The 20,196-nt window shown below is 36.4% G+C and overlaps 1 protein-coding gene across 7 annotated transcripts in view; it reads left to right on the top strand.

Annotated features, from left to right (window-relative positions):
* Nucleotides 1-20,196, top strand: part of PPP4R1 (protein phosphatase 4 regulatory subunit 1) — an 81,953-nt gene that overhangs the window by 49,646 nt on the left and 12,111 nt on the right. For 5 of the 7 annotated variants that reach the window (XM_074208754.1, XM_074208757.1, XM_074208755.1 and 2 more), the window contains one exon: nucleotides 4,358-4,438. The exons of the other annotated variants lie outside the window; for them this stretch is intronic. In XM_074208754.1, coding sequence (XP_074064855.1) covers nucleotides 4,358-4,438 — 81 coding nt within the window. The remainder of the gene's footprint in view (nucleotides 1-4,357; nucleotides 4,439-20,196) is intronic. 7 annotated transcript variants of the gene reach the window in all.

Here is a 20,196-nt window from a genome sequence, read left to right as displayed (position 1 = left end):
GCAATCTGCTCCTTTACTCAAAATTCTCATAAACTGTGTTCTGAGAGGATGAATGAGTGTTTTTTTAATAGGAGAATCATTTAGTTTTCTGCTTATTTACATTTTACCAAGCTTCCTGCTCTGTATAAGGTATTGTGTTGGGGGAGTTCAAAGACCAAAATGAAAACTTACACCTGACTGTGAGGAATTGTAATACCATAGGTTTCATAACATGTTCATGAGGTAATTTGAAGATAGAGATAACATTAATAATTAGAGGATCAGGAATGTCATTTTCCTAGCGAAGGTAGTATTCTCATCTAAACCTTTAAGGCAGAGTAGGGCTCTAAGAACTAGAGGCAAGGGGGAAACACATTCTAGCCATTGGTGACAGCTTGTACAAAGGAACAGAAATAGGAGGCTGATTCTCCAAATCCAGGGAACAACTAATAAGCCACTCAACATTGGAGGGGGGTAATGTATAAGAAGTCTAAAAACATAGGTCAGGAAGAACTGAGATATCAAATCCAGCCTCAGATATTTACTAATTGTAAGAACCCTGGACAATCGCTTAACCCTGTTTGTCTCAGTTTCTTCTGTAAAATGAGGTGACCAAGGAAGTTTCAAGCCTTTCCTTTATCTTTGCCAAGAGAACCTGAAATGGGTTTATGAAGAGTTGGATACCACTGAAACAACTGAAAATCAGCAGCAACAACAGAAGCATAGGTACAATTCAGGTGGAGGAGCATGTTTTTAACATGGAGCCACTGAAGATTTTTGAGCAGAAGAATGACATGGTCACACCTATATCTTAGGAAAGATTATTTTGGCAATTGTGTGAAGGATGGATAGGAGAGAGGAAAGATCATGAGTGCAGGGTGGCCAGTTGTTATTGGTGAGAGGTGAAAGGGATAGGAAATTTAAAGATAGAACCAACAATATTCAGCAACTTATAAGACATGGGTTGGGTAGGAAGAGTTAAGGATGACTTAGTGATTACAAGTATGTGTGAATGGGAGGATGGTGTTCTTAAGAGATATGGGGAAGCTTGAAAGACTCACCACTTCCTCCTCCCTCTGGGTAAAAAGCCTTTGCTTCATATGTCACTTAAACAATTGAGATCTTTCATGTGTTCCCTTTCGTTCCTAGTTCTACACATTGTATCACCTCAGCATCATCCCATAAATTTCTCCTCATTTGCTTCAAACTTAGAAAATGAGCTCATTAACAATACCATCTTTCACCCTAAACATTTTTGCCTTTAATTATTCTGTATCCTCTAAGAGGCTTCCTCTTCAAATATCCCTACTTTCTTCCTAATTTTCAGTGTCTCATTTTTTATTGACTTCTTTCCCACAACCTTAAACATGCCCAGATCTTGCATATCCCTAACTGTTCTTGACTGTACCATTCTCTCAAGCTGTTATCCTGTATCTTTTGTTCTTTTCACAGACATGTATAGAAAGCTAATCCTTCACTTTCCCATCATCTCTTCACTTCTAAACAAATGGCAATATGACTTACTAACTGAAGCTACTTGCTCTCAAGCATTACCAGTGATCTCTCTTCACTGCTAAATCTTAAAGCCTTTTTCATTCTTTATGTTTCTTAATAGCTCTGCATTGTTTGACCCTAATAGTAGCCTTCCCTCTTTCTGAGTTTTTGTGACATTGGATAGAGCTCTGGGACTGTAGTCAGGTATGCAATTCTTCCTGAGTTCAAATCTGGCTTCAAAAATTTAATATCTGTATGACCCAGGGCAATTTTACCCTATTTGTCTCAGTTTCCCCATCTTTAAAAATGAGCTGGGGAAGGAAATGGCAAACCATTCCAGTATCTCTGCCAAGAAAATAAAAATGGGGTCGTGAAAAATTGAACATGATTGAACAACAGTCTCTAGGTGATCTCCCATAGAATTTAGCTGTCATCTTTATTCAGACAACTACTAAATCAGTATAACCAGTCCCAGTCTTCAGCTGACATTTTCACATCAAAGTCAGATTAACATCTCAATATTAAATGTATCTAAAATAGAAGTCATTCTCTTTCTTAGTTACCTTACCCCTCACTATTTTCTTATAGCCATTCCTCTTATAACCAAGGTATCTAGTGCAGGCATTATTCTCAACTCTACACTGTTCTGTCACTCCTTTGAAATAGCTATCCAATCTTGTCAATTCTCAGTGTTCTACTTCCTCCTACACCACAGCCAACATGATCCAGGCTTTCATCATCACTGCGTTAGTTCTCTGCTCAAATAATTTCATTTAACTCCATGTTGTCTTTATGCTAAACTATAAATTCCTTTGGAATTTAAAGTACCTCTTGGTTTCCTTATAGTCAGTTTTTCAAGACTGAATTCACAGGTTACACAGTGGATAGAGCACCAGACCCAGAGTCCCAAGTTCAAATCTGGTCAGAGACACAAGCTGTGTGACCCTGGACAAGTCACTTTACTTAGTTTACCTAAATATCCTCATCTGTAAAATGAGCTAGACAAGATGGCAAACCACTTCAGTATCTTTGTTAAGAAAACCTCAAATGAGATCACTAATAGTTGGACACAACAGACAGGACTGAACAAAAATAGATCAGCCTGGACAAACTGATGATCCCCATAGAGAAAATTCTATCTCCTATCTCTTTGCCTTTTTACAGACTGTTCCTCCTTTCTGTAGTTCTCTCCTTCCTGAATTTCTATTGTTTAAAACTCCTAGCTGCTTTCAAAGCTCACTTTAAGTGCTGCTAAAGTATCCTCATTTTGCTTAATTGTGAACATATTGTTAATATGTGATTTTCCTCAGTAGAAAGTAAGAACAAGGAGAGCTCTGTGTTGTATACCTGGTACCTAGTATAACATCTGGCAAATAGTAGGCATTGTAATGAATGCTTATTTATGATTGATGTTTGATGAGGGTTAGATTTATGAGAGAAATAATTTCTGTTTTGGATATGGTGACCTTGAGACATCTAGGTGGAGATGACTAGCAGGGAGTTAGCAATATGAGACCAACATTCTGGTAAAAGATTAGAGTTGGATCTGTAGATGTAGGAGTAGTCATAGCTAAAGGGGTAACATTTGAACTAGTGGGAGGAGACAAATTGCCCTAGTAGAGATAGAGAGACCACCACCCAGGACAGAACCTTGAAATAGGGAATACCTTTCATTTTTAGAGTGGGAGATGTATGATGGTCCAGCTAGGGAGAGTCTGTTGAATGTCACAATAAAAAGAAACTATCCAGGAAGGAGGGACAGGGGAAGTGTGAGCATAGTCTCCAGTTTCAAGGGGTGTGGAAGGATCTTTGGATTGAACTGTAAGAAAAGATTGTTGATAACCTTAAAGAGAGAATATTTTCAGTTTAATGCTGAGGTTGAAAGCCTTAATTTTAAAGTGTGAAGAAATAAATGGAAAGTACAGGCATCTAGGCATTTAGTTTAGATAGTAAGATTGTGTTTGCCTGATATTTTAAAAATCTGATCAAAATGACTTTTCTTCAAGAAAAGGTGTGTGTGTGTGTGTGTGTGTGTGTATGTATCCTTCAAGCTACTTACCATTGAGAGTAACCACATGAAAGATGATTAGCAGGAAATCCAGAAGTTCCCAGGAAAGAAAAGCCTCAAATGGTCTTGTTAAGATGAAACCCATGACTGAAATCTAAATCTAGTAACTAGAAGAAGAAAACATGGTGGGAGTGCATTTGAGTGAAGGCAAACAGACACAATTTTGTCATCAGAGTATATACAAGACTACCTGAACAGGAAGGAAAAATAATCAGAAATTTGAGGGATGTAACAAACCTGATATAATGGCATGATAACAGTATGTTTTGGTATTTCAGTTATTCAAGCATTAGTAGATAGTCCTGAATGCCAGAAGTGGTACATATACAATAGTTTTTTGCTTTAAGGAAGAAATGGCAGATTAGTTTAGGAGGAATGGGAAACTAATGAATGAAATTTTGAAAACTCAAAAGGCAAGTAATTCCAGTTAGAAATAGTTTTATGAAGTAATTTATGTGAATGTCACCAAGCAGCTTAGATGTATAGAAGATGGAAGCATGAGTAGGTAACAGGTGTTTGTGTGTGTGTGTGTGTGTGTGTGTGTGTGTGTGTGTGTGTGTGTGTACATAAAGAATGGTAGGAATAAAAATAGCTAATATTTATATACCACTCAATGTTCGATCTTCACAATGACCATGGAGGGTAGGTGCAATTATTATCCCCATTTTACAGATGAAGAAACTGAAATCAAACAGGAAGATTTAATGAGGGCTAACACTTATCCACTGTGCCACCTAGTTGCCGCTGTGATGTCAGGAATAGAACTGAAGCCTTTGAGGAAAACTAAGGGCAACAAAAATGTTGTTTGTTTTTTAGCTATATTGGGGGAAAAGGAAGGATCAAAGAAAGAACTGCTGCCTGGGATGGATGGGACACTGATAATTGACACGAAAGAAGGTAGACCTGCTTAATTTTTATTTTCTTTTTGTTGTTTTTTTCCTGCCAAGGAAAATGACCTTTGTATCAGAAATGGCATAACAAAAATGCCTAACAGGGGATTGATAGCCAAGATAAGTAAGGAGATAGTTAAAGAAATGCCTCAGAGACCTTGAATGACTTTGTCATTTGCTCCACCTCAGTCACATGCCTAAGGTACTGGATGTGATTGCTGTGCTTCTATCAGTGATAATTGAAAAATTATGGAAAATGGAAAAGATATATCTCTCTAGACTGGAGAAGAACAAATATAATCAATCTTAAAAAATAAAATAGAAATTAAAATAGAATCTGCATACTAAAAGTCATTGGTCTTGATTTTACTTCCTTGACTTCAATTCTTTCATAAGATCTTGAATGAATCATAAAAGAGATGATTAATGAAAATCTTTAAAAAGGAAGCAAGAAAAACAAAGAACCAATGTAACTTTATCAAGAGTGGATCATGACAAACTAAAATTATTTTTTTTTTACATAATTTCTCAACTGACAGATCAGTGAAATAATAGTGTAATGTGGCAGCTAAAAGTAAGACGTTAGTAAATTGGACTACAGTAAGAGAGCATGTTGGGGAATAAGGAAGTGATTGTGCTCCGGTCAGACTATATCCAGAGTATTGCATTCAGTTCTGAGCAGCTCAGAACTGCTGTGTAACCCTGGATAAGCTGGAAGTGTTTAGGATGACCAAGAGCCGTGAGTGAGCTATATCTGGATTGGTTGTAAGAACTGGACCTATTTAGCTAGGGGGGGAAAAAAGAACACTTAGGATGTTTTCAAATATTTGAGGCACTGTCATTGTAGAAGACAGATTAGACTTATTCTTTTTGATCCTAGGAGGAAGAACCATAAGCAATGAATGTGAGTTGCAAAGAGACACTTAGGTTTAATGAAAGGAAATTTTTCTTAATAATTAGAGCTTTCAAAAAGTAGAATGGGTCTTTATAGGAAATAATAGTTTTTCTACTGGAAATCTTAAGGCAGAGGTTGTATGATCTTGTTAGAGTAGAGGGTTTGAATTGGACTAGATAACTACTGAGGTCCCTTCCAACTTTAAAATTTTATATGTGATTCTAGAAACGTGTCTGTAAACTATAAAAGTTTAAAGATCACTTTAAATTATAGTAAAAATTTCCAGATTTTGGCAGTTTCCAAGTGACATAGTTCAAGTGTGACAATCTTAGAGATAGAGTTTTGGACTTGGAGGAGGGAGATGTAGTTCGACATGCACTTCTGATATTAGCTGGGTAATACCTTGGACAAGTGAAGTTTTATACTTGAAGCAGTCCCTAGAAATTGAGTACAAATGTCATGGAGAATTTATTATTGACACAAAACTATTGTGGCAGAGAGAGAGAGAGAGAGAGAGAGAGAGAGATGCCTTAACCTAGAATTTCAAAGATGAAAGGATCCTCAGAATCCATCTAGTTCAAATCATGTGTCTGGAATAAAAACTTTTCTCTAGTACATCTAACAAGTAATTAGTAAATTTGAAGACTTTCAGTAAAAGAACCGACACCTGGTTTTGATCTTAATCAGTTCTCCTATTTAATGGTCACTGCATCAGATTTAAAAAAATATTTTAAAAGTAGATTCTTGGTTTATTTTTGCATTTACATCATCTATTTTTCCCAATGTGTCCAAACTCCTTCCTCTCTTCCTAGAGAGTCATCCTGTATAATGAGAAAGAGGGGGGTGATAGCAAATTAATCAATATGTAGAAAGAATCTAACATTATCCATGGTATTTCTTTTTTGTTGTTGGGGGGGGCAAGCAGTGGGGTTAAATGACTTGCCCAAGATCACAGTTAATTAATCTGAGGCTGGATTTGAATTCAGGTCCTCCTGACTCGAGATTCACTGCACCACCTAGCTGCCCCTTTATCCATGGTGTTTCAAATCTACAATATCCCATTTTTGAAAAGAAGAAGAAAGAGATACTTTATCTCTCTTTAAGGACCAAACTTAGTCATGATAATTGCTCAACTCAGTTTCATTAGTTTGGTGTTATTCTCTCCATCTATCTTGCTTCTGTATATTTCATTTTGCCTTAGTTCATGAGAGTCTTTCCATACCATCCATAAGTATGATTATCATTTCTTTCAGTACAGTCATAGTCCACTATGTTCATGTGCCACAACTAGTTCAGCCTTTCCCCAGGTGATGAGTGTTGGCTTCACTAATGCAAAAAATTCTGCTGTGAATATTTTGGTGTATGCAGGCTTTTGTTGTCATTGAATTTTACTAGGAGTAAATGCTTTGCAGTGATAATGCATCTCTTTATTATTGAATCACTTGATTGGAATCATTCCAAATTATGCAGCAGATATTTTTCAGATTTGCACTTGAAAAAATTAAATATTGTTGAACTTAATTTTGTTTTGTTTTCATTTGCAGAGTATTAAGTTGTTAATTCTCATTAGGAAGCAATGGAACAAACAATCCTTTCTGTATGTTTTCTAGTTTCTAGGATGCATCTTAATTGATAGAAGAAAAATTATCTCAAGGAAGAAATAAGCAAAATTTAATTGAGAGACTAACAAACTGAATATGGAATTAAAATATTTTTAGAAAATGAACAAGCCCAAAATAAGTAAACAAGAGGAAATTCTACAAATTTAAGAAGTGGGTGAATTGGGAAAAACAAAATTATAGAATTCTTTTAGTTTTTGCAAGGCAATGGGGTTAAGTGGCTTGCCTAAGGCCACACAGCTAGGTAATTGAACTCAGGTACTCCTGATTCCAGGGCTGGTGCTCTATCCACTGTTCCACCTAGCCTTCCGATTATAGAACTCTTAAAACAAAAAAGCTGGTTTTTGAAAAAAGAAAATTAATCTTAAACCAATGTGATTTTTTAAAAAATGATAATTATATTAAATTAAAAAATCAACAGTTGAACAGAAATGAAAAGAGTAATCAAAACTCTTAAGTATCTATCAGCAAAACTGAAAACTTAAAAAATTTTCCATGAAAATGAAAAATGCCCAAATTAAGACCCTAAAATAATCTAATCACTGACAGAGAAATTAAACTAGCTGTAAAAGAACTACCCCTCCCCATCCCCCCAAAATAATAAACCAAAATAAATTCAGTATATTTTTTTTATATTACATAAGTTATTCTCAAAAATTGAGAAGGAAATACTTTGTCAAGCTTCTTTTATGGAATATAGCATTAATGCATAAAAAAATATCAACAAATAGACCTAAAGCAGTCTATCAAAAAAGTCATTTACTTAAATCAAATTAGATTTATATCAAGGTTGCAAGGGTGGTTCAATTTTAGGAAGCTGCTTAACAATCAATTAAACCAATAACATCCCATATCAATACATTTTAGAAAGATTTTCTATAAGAAATGGACTTTCTACAATCTTCAATAATTTCTACAATATTCAATAATCTTCATGATCCTATATACATTTTACTCAAATTCTTCCTCTTCCAATTTGTCATTTTAAGGGATTGATTGGCCTTCAACTTCTCTGATAACCTACTTTGAGAACAATGTTTCTTCCCCCCCCCCCCATTCCACTTAATTGAAAAGTCATAGTGGGGCAGCTAGGTGGTGCAGTGGATTGAGCACCCGCCCTGGAGTCAGAAGGATCTGAGTTCAGATTCAGGATTGGACACTTAATAATTGCCTAGCTGTGTGACCTTGGCAAGTCACTTAACCCCATTGACTTAAATAAAATTTTTTTTAAAAGTCAGTGCATTTTAAGTTTATAAAGTTTAAATGCTTTCTATTAAATTGAGATCTGTAATCACTTTGCCTTTTTAAACTTCAGAAATAGCATTTTGTGGAAGAAGGGATATATTGGATTGGATCAAATTGAAACTTGCCAAAAACAATCATTCCAACTCAAATGTATTATATTTTGGAGCTGGTGGTGATAGAGGTTGTTGAATTAGAATGAGTAATCAAAGTTGAAACTGTGTCCTTTACAGATTTTGAACTGCTGGTTTTTAAATGAGCTTTAAATGACTCATTAGAACTCACAAATACTTTCTCCTCTCAGTCTTTGAGACTGGTATGCATATGTAATTATTTTTGCCTTTAATAATTTCTGCCTTATTAAAATAGAGTTCTCTTGTTCTTGTCTGTACTGCACTAAGCTGGTAATGACCACTTACCAGGGAACCCAGTTGAAACATCTCCCACTGTACTCCTTCCAATCCTCCATACAGATCTAGTTGGAATTCTAATTTAGAAATACTTTCTGTCATGGTATTTGCCTTCCAAAGAAATGGTGAAACAGAATGGTAGTAAAATAATTTAGTTCTGATCCTCTATTTTCTAGTAGCAATAACATTTTTTTTATCTTTTAATGTATTCATTTATTTTGTACAAATAAATGTTTTTATACATTAATAAAATATTCTTGTTTAAGAGTAAACATAATACCCCCTTCCCCCAAAAAAATATAGATCTGCATGTGCAATAAAGTAAAGGGGAGAGAAAAAAATTAAAACTAAAAAAATACATAAAAATAATAGTAATAATTTTAGGTGTGGCCAGGTGGTGCAGTAGATGGAGCACCAGCCCTGGAGCCAGGAGCACCCGAGTCCAAATCTGGCTCCATACACCCAACCATCACCCAGCTGTGTGACCCCATGCAAGCCACCCCAACCCCATTGCCCTACAAAAACAAAAACAAAAAAAAGACGCAAAATAAAATAAAATAGTAATAATAATAGTAGGGGTGGCCGGGCACTGGCCCTTGAGCCAGGAGCACCGGGGTCTAAATCCAGCCTCACACACCCAACAATCACCCAACTATGTGACCCCAGGCAGGCCACCTAGCCCCATTTGCCCTGAAATTCCCCCTCCCCCAAAAAGAAGAATAATAATAAAATTATGTGCTTCAGTCTTTGTTCCAACACCAACAACTCTGTTGCGGGTGAATCACATTCTTTATGATAAGTCCATCACAAAAGTTATTTCCATATTTTTCCATCGTTGCCATTGCTGATCGCAACACCCTCCTTTCGTATTTCTCCACTACCATGTACTTTATTTTCTCTCTCCTTTCACTCTGACTGCTGTAGGGTCGCTGAGTGGTGCAGCAGACAGATCCCTGGTTCTGGGGCCAAGAAACCCCGAATCCCCATACCACCCCTTAGGCCCAGAATCCACCTGGCCCTATGGTCCTGGACAGGCCATCCAATCCCAGCCCCTTGCAAGAAGTAAAAAGAAAAATGTGTTATATCTGACTACTGTCCCCCCATGGTCCATCCTCTCCTCCTTTATTCACATCCCCACCCCTTCCCCCTGCTCCCTCCTCCTTCTTACTCCAGATGTCTATACCCCATTGAGTATATATGCTGTTTCCTCTCCTAGCCATCTCTGATGAGAGCAAAGGTTCCCTCATTCCCCCTTGCCTCCCCCCTTCCATATCATTGCAGTAGCTCATTGTAATAAAGAAAAATCTTATATATGAAATATCTTAACCTATTCCTCCTCTCCTTTTTCTTTCTCCCATTACATTTCCCTTTTATCTATTGACTCCATTTTTATACCATATTTTATCTTCAAACTCAGCTCTCTCCTGTGCTTCATTTATAAAAGCTCCCTCTACCTGCTCTATTAAATGAGAAGGTTCATATGAGTATTCACAATATCATTTTTCTATACAGGAATACATGTAGTTCATCATCATTAAGTCCCTCATATTTTCCCCCTCTCCTCCACTCTCTATGCTTCACCTGAGTCCTGTATTTGAAGGTCAAACTTTCTGTTCAGCTCTGGCCATTCCAACAGGAACATTTGAAATTCCCCTGGTTCATTGAAAGTCCATCTTTTTTCCTGGAAGAGGACATTCAGTTTTGCTGGGTAGTTGATTCTTGGTTGCATTCTAAGCTCTTTTGCCTTCCGGTATATTATATTCCAAGCCCTATGAGCTTTTAATGTAGTTGCTGCTAAGTCCTGTATGATCCTGACTGCAGCTCCACGATATTTGAACTGTGTCCTTTTGGCTGCTTGTAATATTTTCTCTTTGACTTGGGAGTTCTGGAACTTGGCTATAATACTCCTGGGGGTTGGGTTTTTTTTTTGGGGGGGGGGATCTCTTTCTTGGGGAGATCGGTGGATTCTCTTCATTTCTATTTTGCCCTCTGCTTCTAAGATATCAGGGCAATTTTCCTGTAGTAATTCTTTGAAAATGATGTCAAGGCTCTTTTCCTGGTCATGACTTTCAGGTATTCCAATAATTTTTAAATTATCTTTCCTAAATCTGTTTTCCATATCAGTTATTTTTTCAATGAGATGTTTCACATTTTCTTCTAATTTTTCATTCTTTTGGTTTTGAAGTATTGAGTCCTGGTTTCTCATAAAATCAGCGATCTCCCTGAGTTCTATTCTTTGTCTGAAGGATTTGTTTTTCTCAGAGACCTTTCTTATTTCCTTTTCCATCTGGCCAGTTCTGCTTTTTAAACCATTCTTCTCAATAACTTTTAGAACTGTTTTATCCATTTGACTTATGCTGGTTTTTAGCATGTTATTTTCTTCACCATTTTTTTGAATCTCCTTGACTAAGCTACTGACTTCATTTTCACGTTTTTCCTGCATCTCTCTCCTTTCTTTTCCCAGTTTTTCTTCTATCTCCCTCATTTGATTTTCAGTCTTTTTTGAGCTCTGTCATAGCCTGAGCCCAATTTCTGTTTTTTCTTGGAGTCTTTAGATGCAGGAGCTTGTGCTTCCTCATCTTCAGACTGTTTTGATCCTTCTTGGGATCACAGGCAAAGCATTTCTCAATGGTGTTCCTCTTTTTTCTTACTCATTTGCCCAGCCTGTGTCTGGTTTTGGGGTGCTTCCTGAGCTTCTGAGTATTAGTGGGACACACTCTCCTTGTGTGAGGCTCTGTCCTCCCTCCTGGTCTGTGAATGACCATAAGCGCCCCACTCTGCTACGGGGCTGAGGTGGGGGGGCCCCTGCTGTTCTATGGGGGGGGCTAGACTGGGATCAGGATCTGAATGTGGTCAGAGCCCCAGAGTCCTGTTCCAGGGGCAGGGGACAGAGCTGGGCAGTCTCTTCACTCCACTCCCTAGGTTCAATGGGCTCGTGCCCTGGGGGCTCCTGCCTACTGGCTTCTGCTTCCAGTTCCTGGATCTGGGCTGTCATGGCCATGATGCCTGCTGTGTGCCCTGAGGGCTGGGCTTCACGTGCTCACTGTGGCAGAGGTTCCCCCCCATCCCCCAAGTTGTGCCTGGTGCTCCTCGGGGTGTAGGTCAGGAAACTTTCCCTGCTGCAGTGAGCCACGACTCCCACCGCCCTGGGGCTGCCTCCCAGAGGCTGAAGTTCCTTGTCTCTGACTGGCTACCCCTCCAACCCCGGGGAGCAGAGCCTTTCTGCTCTTTTCCAGGTTACCTTGGGTTGTAGAACTGCCTCACTGGGTCCCTCTGTGGGTTCTGTCTCTCAAAAACATAGAGTCCTTAGTTTACAAGTTTCAAGAGAGCATCTAAGAGACAATCCTCTTGTTACCATCTTGGCTCTGCCCCTCCCAATGATATCATTTTGTCAGGGGGGGGAAAAAAAGTCAGATATGTCTCATGAGGTCCAAAATGGGGTATTCTTGCCATGATAACCTTTTCTTAGTTGATATTAGAAAAAAATCCAAAAATTGGAAGCCATACTAGTGCTTTGGGCAATGTCTGGAAAGCCTGCATTTAAAATACTTCCTTGGATATACAACAGAGCAATTCATTTCTTTTTTTGTTTTTCAAGGCAATGGGGTTAAGTGAGTTGCCCAAGGTCACACAGCTATATAATTATAAGGTATCTGTGTCTGGATTTGAACTCAGGTCCTCCTTGACCCCAGAGCTGTCACCTAGCTGCCCCAGAGTAATTCATTTCTACTTGATCTGTATTTGGTAAGACCTTCTGTGTTCAGAAGCACTATACTAGATGATCCTTAGGGAGAAAATGTTTATATAAACTAGAATGCATGTGTACAGGAATAGAGCATTCATAATAGCTGCATTGTTAAGAAAATTATCAGTAGATTTTTACTTTTGGTTTTTGCTTTTTTTGCAAGGCAATGATGAGGTTAAGTGACTTGCCCAAGGTCACACAGCTAAGTAATTATTATGAGTCTGAGGCCAGCTTTGAACTCAGATTAGCACCTAACTCCGGGCCAATGCTATATCCACTGCACCACCTAGCTGCTCCCAGATTTTTACTTTTAAATGACGATAAGCAGTCACCAAATTTTTTTTTCCACTTAGTACCAGGGTAACTTTCATAAAGAGGACTGTGATCCCCCATTTTGTGATGTAGACAGTTGGGAAATGGGGGGAGGGGTGTGTGTGTGGTGTGTGTGTGTGTGTGTGTGTGTGTGTGTGTGTGTGTGATTGATTTGCAGAATCAGAAAGCTTCTGTGTTGCTTTCTTATAGGGATCCAGGGGCCTTTGATTACTGTCATTAGGGTCAAGAAGGATTTACCAGAATTTTTACACCAGCTTTGCTTTGGTATATGGCACCTTATCTTCTATTCCATACCATCAAGGAAATGAAGGATTAGCTCCATTTTCTGACTCCAATATCAGCAGCTTCTGATCTAACTCATTTACTAGGATGATCAGGGTCTACTTTCTCACCCCTTGTAGTCTGGCATCTGACTCTATCACTGTACTTTAATCTTTACAAGGTCAGTAATGACTTCTTTATTTCCATATTTTGAGTAGTGGTTGATTTTTTTTTCCCCTTCTCTAAATTTTGCTGCTTTTGCCATAGTGAATTATTTACTTTTTAATACTTTCCTCTTAAATGAAATTATTTTATCCAAATAATTATTTAAATGATTTGGAAAAGACATAATGACATGCTTTTTCTAACAAAACTATAATATTTAGCTAATAACACTGTGGGTGACAATTTAAAGAAGATTCGGATGATCTTGAACATTGAACTAAAATAAGATCAAACTTAATAAAGATAAATTATAAAGATCTTACAGATATGTTTAAAAATCACAAATATGGGTGTATATTGCATTTTGTCTGAAAAAAATTGTAGGGGGTTTGAATTTATTTGAATTTAATAAGCTCATTGAAAGTCAGTAGCATGATCTGGAATCTAAGAAATAGTCTACATTATTTCATAATTTAAATACATTTCATTTTTACTTTTATTACTTAATAACAATGACTTAATATTTACATTCTAAGTACCATTATAATTGCTCAGTATGTGGCATAGATATTTGTCAATACCCCTTTCAGAAATTTTTTTGAAATACTTTTCATTTTATTAAAAATTATGCATTAAAAAAAACAAACACAGAAATGGTTGCATTAAGTAATCCAAAATATTATCCATGCCCTTGTCAATCCCACATTGAATGTTAAGTCACTTCAGAGCCCCACAACTTAGGGGTAAGAGGAAGTTGCAGATGAAATGCTGAATTTATTTTTTGGGGGGGGTAACCTTTTAACTTTAATATGCAGGTAGAAAAGTAGCTGAAATGTTTTCATATAAGCAAGTTTTAAAATTGATTATACTTGGGGAAAGGCACATTCACTCTTAATCTTTGGACCAACAATCCTGGGGTGGGGGGGAATATATAGTTATTCTCTTTGAACAATAAATACCATACAGACCTAGATGTATGGAAGAAATAATGGAGATTTTGTTATTAAAGGATAACTTCAAAGGGTAGACCTCCCTTTCTTTCCTCCCAATAGAGAGGAAACTAATAGTGATCCTCAGGCAATTCTTAGATCCTTAAGGGGTTAAAAATGAGTCAGTTTTAGGAACTTCGGAATATTCCTTTCTGAATATTACATATCTTAAGATTTTGTTTTGAAGTGTGGGGACCACTTTCTATCAGTATTAATTCTGTGTGTGTGTGTGTGTGTGTGTGTGTATACATATATATGTATCAGTATAACTCATCTCCAATTTATAGTCTTTTTTTTTTTTGCAAGGCAAATGGGGTTAAGTGGCTTGCCCAAGGCCACACAGCTAGGTAATTATTAAGTGTCTGAGACGGGATTTGAACCCAGGTACTCCTGACTCCAAGGCCAGTGCTTTATCCATTATGCCACCTAGCCGCCCCTAAATCTTTTTTTTTTTTTTTTTTTTTTTTTTTAGATCTTTCAAGGCAAATGGGGTTGAGTGTCTTGCCCAAGGCCACACAGCTAGGTAATTACTTAGTGTCTGAAGTCAGATTTGAACCCAGGTACTCTTGACTCCAAGGCCGGTGCTCTATCCACTGCACCACCTAGCCGCCCCAATTTATAGTCTTAAGACAATTGTCTAAACCTTTCAGAGACTGACTGGACCACAGCCATGCATCTGTGTATGAAGCAGAGCTTCAGGTGTTCCTGACCCTTAAACCTGGCCTTCTGGCCATTTAGTCACACTGCTTAACAAGATCATTGGTATTTTACTCTCAAGTTATATAACACTTGAACAAAAGAAGTATTGGACTCACTCAAAAAGTGGTATAAGGAAGGCATGGAACATTTGGTGCTTAATAAACCCTTCATGACTTCCTGTTTTCGAAGATAAGGGAATACAAGCCCTTTAAAAGTATTAGCTTGTTTTTTGCCCATAAAAACCCTTGGAGGTAGGTATGTTACTATCTCTCTTTTATAGAAGAGGAAATTGAGTCAGAGCCACAAACTAGCTAAGCATCTGACGTAGCATTTCATCTCAGGAGTCCCTGACTACCAAGTCCCACACTGTGCATGATATTTTAAATAAACTAGAAATTATTTTTTGTCTGTATTGATAGTTTTTAACCATATTATTATTATTATTATTATTATTATTATTATTATTTCTAAATAATTGCACTGGGAATACTCTGTAGGGCTGATTATATCTAATTGAGACATTATGGCATAATATGCCAACAATTGAAAAGGATTCATAAGATTTCAGTCTAGAAGGACTCTTAACAGATGAGGAAACTGAGATGAACTGTTATGCCCAAGATCACACTGGCAACAGCAGAACTAGGATTCAAACCACTATCCTCCAATTGTAGTGTTCTGTCCTCTACCATATTTTAACGTTCACTTGACTATTTCCTTTCCTACTATACTATATATAGTCCTACTGTACCTACCATATGTAGTCAGCATATCTAGATATTTATTCAGCTATATAAAATGTGTTTTCTTTGTAAAGCATAGGTCCCTGTATGTAGTCTTGACTAGTTGTTTTTCCATTTACTAGTAACCCCAATATAGATAAAAATAAATTAAGGGACTCAGAAGTAGAAAGAAATTAGATATTTAAATATGTTGGGTTGACACTTAAGAATCAAAAACAAATATTTTTAATGTAAAGGTTTTTGACACCTTATGCAGTTTTGTAAAATCAGATAACTTTTCAAATCTGTAAAGACTGGATAGCCTTCCAATTTCTACATAAAATTGAGAGATAATAAATATGAAATCAAAATCATAAAAACCTTAGGTGCTTGAAGGGGAGCACAGAAATCATCTCATATAGCTTCCCTCGTTTTATAGATTAGGAGACTTGAGACTCAGAGGTGTTAAGTGTTTTATCCAAAGTTACAAAGTAGGGAATTGTCACTGAAATCCAGCCTGTTTTTCCTGATTTGAAGCCTATTTTTTAAAAAATTGAACTCTTAATTGCATTGAAAACATCCAAAATATAAAGAATCAAAAAAATGAAAAGTATAGGATATTCAGCTATACAAAACAAACTCCATAATTTGAAATGTAGGCATTTCCAATATTCATTTCAGTGGATAGAGCACTGGTCCTGGATTCAGGAGTACCGGAGTTCAAATCCAGCCTCAGATACTTAATAATTACCTAGCTGTATGGCCTTGGGCAAGCCACTTAACCCCATTACCTAGCAAAAGCCTAAAAAAAAAAATAACTTTTTAAATGTTCTCACAAAAGTCTGTGAGACAGGTATGCAAAGAATAATAGTCTTATTTTATAGAATAAAATTCAGAGTTTAGATGATCTGATTGGGATCAAAATTTAAATCTCAAACTGAGTGATGAATTCAGATTTTCTAACACCAGTATATTTCCACTATACCAAGAGTCTTAAGTTCATTTGTCTCTTCAAAATATGCTGCAAATACAATTTTGGGGTATCTGTGATGGAGAATACCATCTGACAAAGAATTGTGGAGTTTGAACAAGGACCAAAGACTTTTAATTTTAAAAAAACATTCTTATTATGTAATTTTGCTATCTCTTATACTTTATTTTTCTTCCTTAAGGATATGATTTGTCTTTCATCACTTTCAGCTTAGATCAGTATATACCATGGAAACAAATGTAAAGACTAACAGACTGCCTTCTGTGGGGGGTGGGGGGAAGTTAAAAAAAATATTGTACAAATAACAGTTTGTAACAGGAATCTCTGCTCTGAGCCTTAAGGGTAAATAAAACCTGCTTAGTATGTGCATATTAGGAAACCAACTTTGGACATAAAAGTTCCATCCAAAATTTTTTAATGAGTGTGCTGATTAAATTTAATCATTTTTATTAATAAGCCTAGTAGATTATTAATAAAAAATGTCATTTGGCCTCAGGCATGAGACAATCATGGCAGGGAGGCTCATAGTTTATAAACCCTTAGTTGTTCAGTGTGGGGCTGAGAGTGACCATTAGACTAAGAAATTATCTCTCTGCTTATACCACAGGAAGCATTGGGATCTGTCTGGATCCATGCTTGAGAAGAACACAATGGGTTTCCCCAACTTTAAATTAAAATCTTTGTAAGTTTGAGTGGCATCTGACCAAGTTCAAAAAGAATTTTTGCAAAGTGTCCTTCTGAAGAATAAGCATTTTTAAAATCAGGACTGTGGAAAAAAGGGAAGAACTCTAAATCTCCCCAAGATGCTGGTTATTAATAATCATTTCTCACATGGGAGAAGAATCTTCCTTGCTTAATCTTTGGTGATCCCAGAAGTCTACAAAGAAAATAAATAGGGTGGGAAAAGAAGTGTAGATTTCAAGGGCAGGTTCCTGGTCCATAATTGATGTTCGTGGTTTTCCCCTAGGAGGTAAAATAGTTCTTTTTCCATAAATTAATGTATCTAAAAGTGCCTTTACTTTCTGGCCTTTTTATTTGGAATTTCACATTTCAATGTTTTTAAGACATTCAGACAAAATGAATCATGAAGAAAAGTACAGAATACTTGACTATCTGCCCTAACATATAAATTACTACTTTAGCACTCTCCATCTTTAACTTTCACAATGGGATAGCAAGTGAGGAATGAGATCAATCTTGGGAATTTAGGCCTTGAAGCTGGAAAATCCTCAGAGCTTATCTCATCCAATCTTGTAACTAGAAGCACATCAGTTAATAGTTTTTCTCAACATTTATAAAAATTGGCATCTTTTTCAACATTTCAAAAAAATTCACTTTCCTATGTACTATTATTTATCCCCAAACCCTATTCCTTTCCTGACTTACATTTCTATTGAAATCTTTTCATTTACTTAGATGTTCAACCCCCTTCTTTTTAATCTTTCATATCCAATCAACTGCCAGGATTTCTTGACTCTATTCTTATAATTCTCATCTCTGTCCATTTTTTAGCTTATACTAGTAGAAAAAGTATAGCAATCTCCTAGTTGGCTTCCAAGTAATTCGGATTCTTTTATTTTTTTGGTTTTTGCAAGGCAATGGGGGGGTTAAGTTATTTGCCCAAAGTCATACAGCTAGGTAATTAAGTGTCTCAGGTCTTCTTGACTCCAGGACCAGTGCTCTATCCACTGCTGCCTTAGCTGCTCCAGTAATTTAGATTCTTAACAATCCATCTTTCACCCAGTGGTCAGATTGATAATTTTTTTTTTTTGCAAGGCAGTGGGGTTGAGTGGCTTGCCCAAGGCCACAGATTTGAACTCAAGTACTCCTGACTCCAGGGCCAGTGCTCTATCCACTGTGCCACCTAGTTGCCCCCATGGAAATTATTTTGTATTAATTTATCTTTGTAAATATGTTTATCCATTCCTATATTGCACTATGGAGAAATTTACCCAAGAGAAAGGGAGAAGGTCATGGATAAGCTAGGAGAAAAAAAAATTTTCCATTAATATTACCTCACAGGAAGTATGACTAAACACAGCTTCTTTCCAAAAATGTATTATTAATTTAAAATATTAGTTCATTATATTAAATTTACTCCTTTTAAAATGTATATGAGATGACATTTAACTTTATGCTGAACATCTCTGTTCCAGGATCATATGGAATAGTTGACAGAATGTTAAACTTGGAGACAGAAAGATCTAGGTTTTGAAACCTGCCTCCTCAAGTTAGCACTGTTTGCCTGGATAGTTTGACATTTTAGTACTCATACTAATCAGTATCAGCTGTCATCATTACCTATTTTCTAATCTTATTAAAAGTTAGAGGGGGAAATTGAATTGAAGAGTCATTAATGGAAAACTTTATCTCAAACATCTGAATAGTCTTTTGAATTCTAAGATTTATGCAGATATGTAAATAAAAATAATTTTTGCCATAACAAAGAACTCTTTACCAATTCAGATGGTAATCCATCTGGAAGAATACATAAGTTCCAGAGAGCTCTCTGAGACACATGGACGTTTGGTGACTTGCCCAGGGTCATATAACTGTCAGTTGCTAATAAATCCAAATCGTGCTTTGTGTGTGTGCATGTGCATGTATTATACACAGTATATATGTGTGTACACTATATCACAGATCAAAAATGTAGGCAAAATGTTACTTCAGACTTTATTACAAATTAAATACATATTATGGTTTACTAAAACATGATATGTGTTTAATTTGTAATAAGACGGAATATGAATTTTAAAATATTTTTCCAATTATATGTAAGGATAATTTTTCATATCCATTCTCCCTACCCTTCTTTCTCCTTATTCTAGGTTAGCAAGTAATCTAAGTTATACATGTACAATGGTATTGCCACATATTTGGTTTTTGCAAACCTACATTCGTTTTAAGTATATAAATCTGGCACATCTGTTGCAGAGAATTGAATGTTTGGCAAATGTACATATTAGAGCATTCAGTGGATACCTTTTTATCTGTCCTGTTGTAGAGTTTATAGGTTTAGAGTTGTTTTTTCATATAAGCAATGAAATTTGAAATTTAACTTAGAATGTTTATTCAGCCACTGTTTTGGGTATTTTTGTGCTATATAATTCTCTGCAACATAGTTTTCTCAGAAATAAAATTTAAAATATTTTCTATGTTCTATTAAGGCAGATAGGATTTCTCCCCCGCTTTCCCCCCCCCCCCCCCATGCTAACAAATTGGTACTTAGCCTTGGATCTGAAGGTTGTTTATTTTGTTCTAGGATTTAGATATGCCCTTTGGATTAGAAGTTCTTGATAGAAGGGTTTCTCTGGATTTCTGAGGAACAATATTTCTGTGGTTCATTGTGCCAATTCTATGTTAAAAGATATGCCTAATAGTCACTGAACATCTGCTATTTTGGATTTTTGAGTCAGAATGGAAAAAAGGAAATGTTTGTTATTTTTATAACCTATAGCTTCAGAAAATTTAAGCTATATGACTAACAGATTTTGATCTTCTTTCCCATTGCCAGTCCATTCTGGTCCCCACAAATGCCATTTCCTCCTTCAAATTGGCAAAATCCAGGAAATAATGTTCAGTTCAGAATTGAGAACTGGCATCATTATGCTGGTTTAAAAAAAAAAAAGCTATCACTATTTGTCATAGGTGAAATATAGTGTGCTTATTTACAACTTATAACTTCTCCATA

This window comes from Macrotis lagotis, chromosome X (genome assembly GCF_037893015.1).
Source record: "Macrotis lagotis isolate mMagLag1 chromosome X, bilby.v1.9.chrom.fasta, whole genome shotgun sequence".
NCBI lineage: Eukaryota > Metazoa > Chordata > Mammalia > Peramelemorphia > Peramelidae > Macrotis > Macrotis lagotis.
Note: the sequence above shows the minus strand (reverse complement) of the source record. Positions and strands in the feature narration are given on the sequence as shown.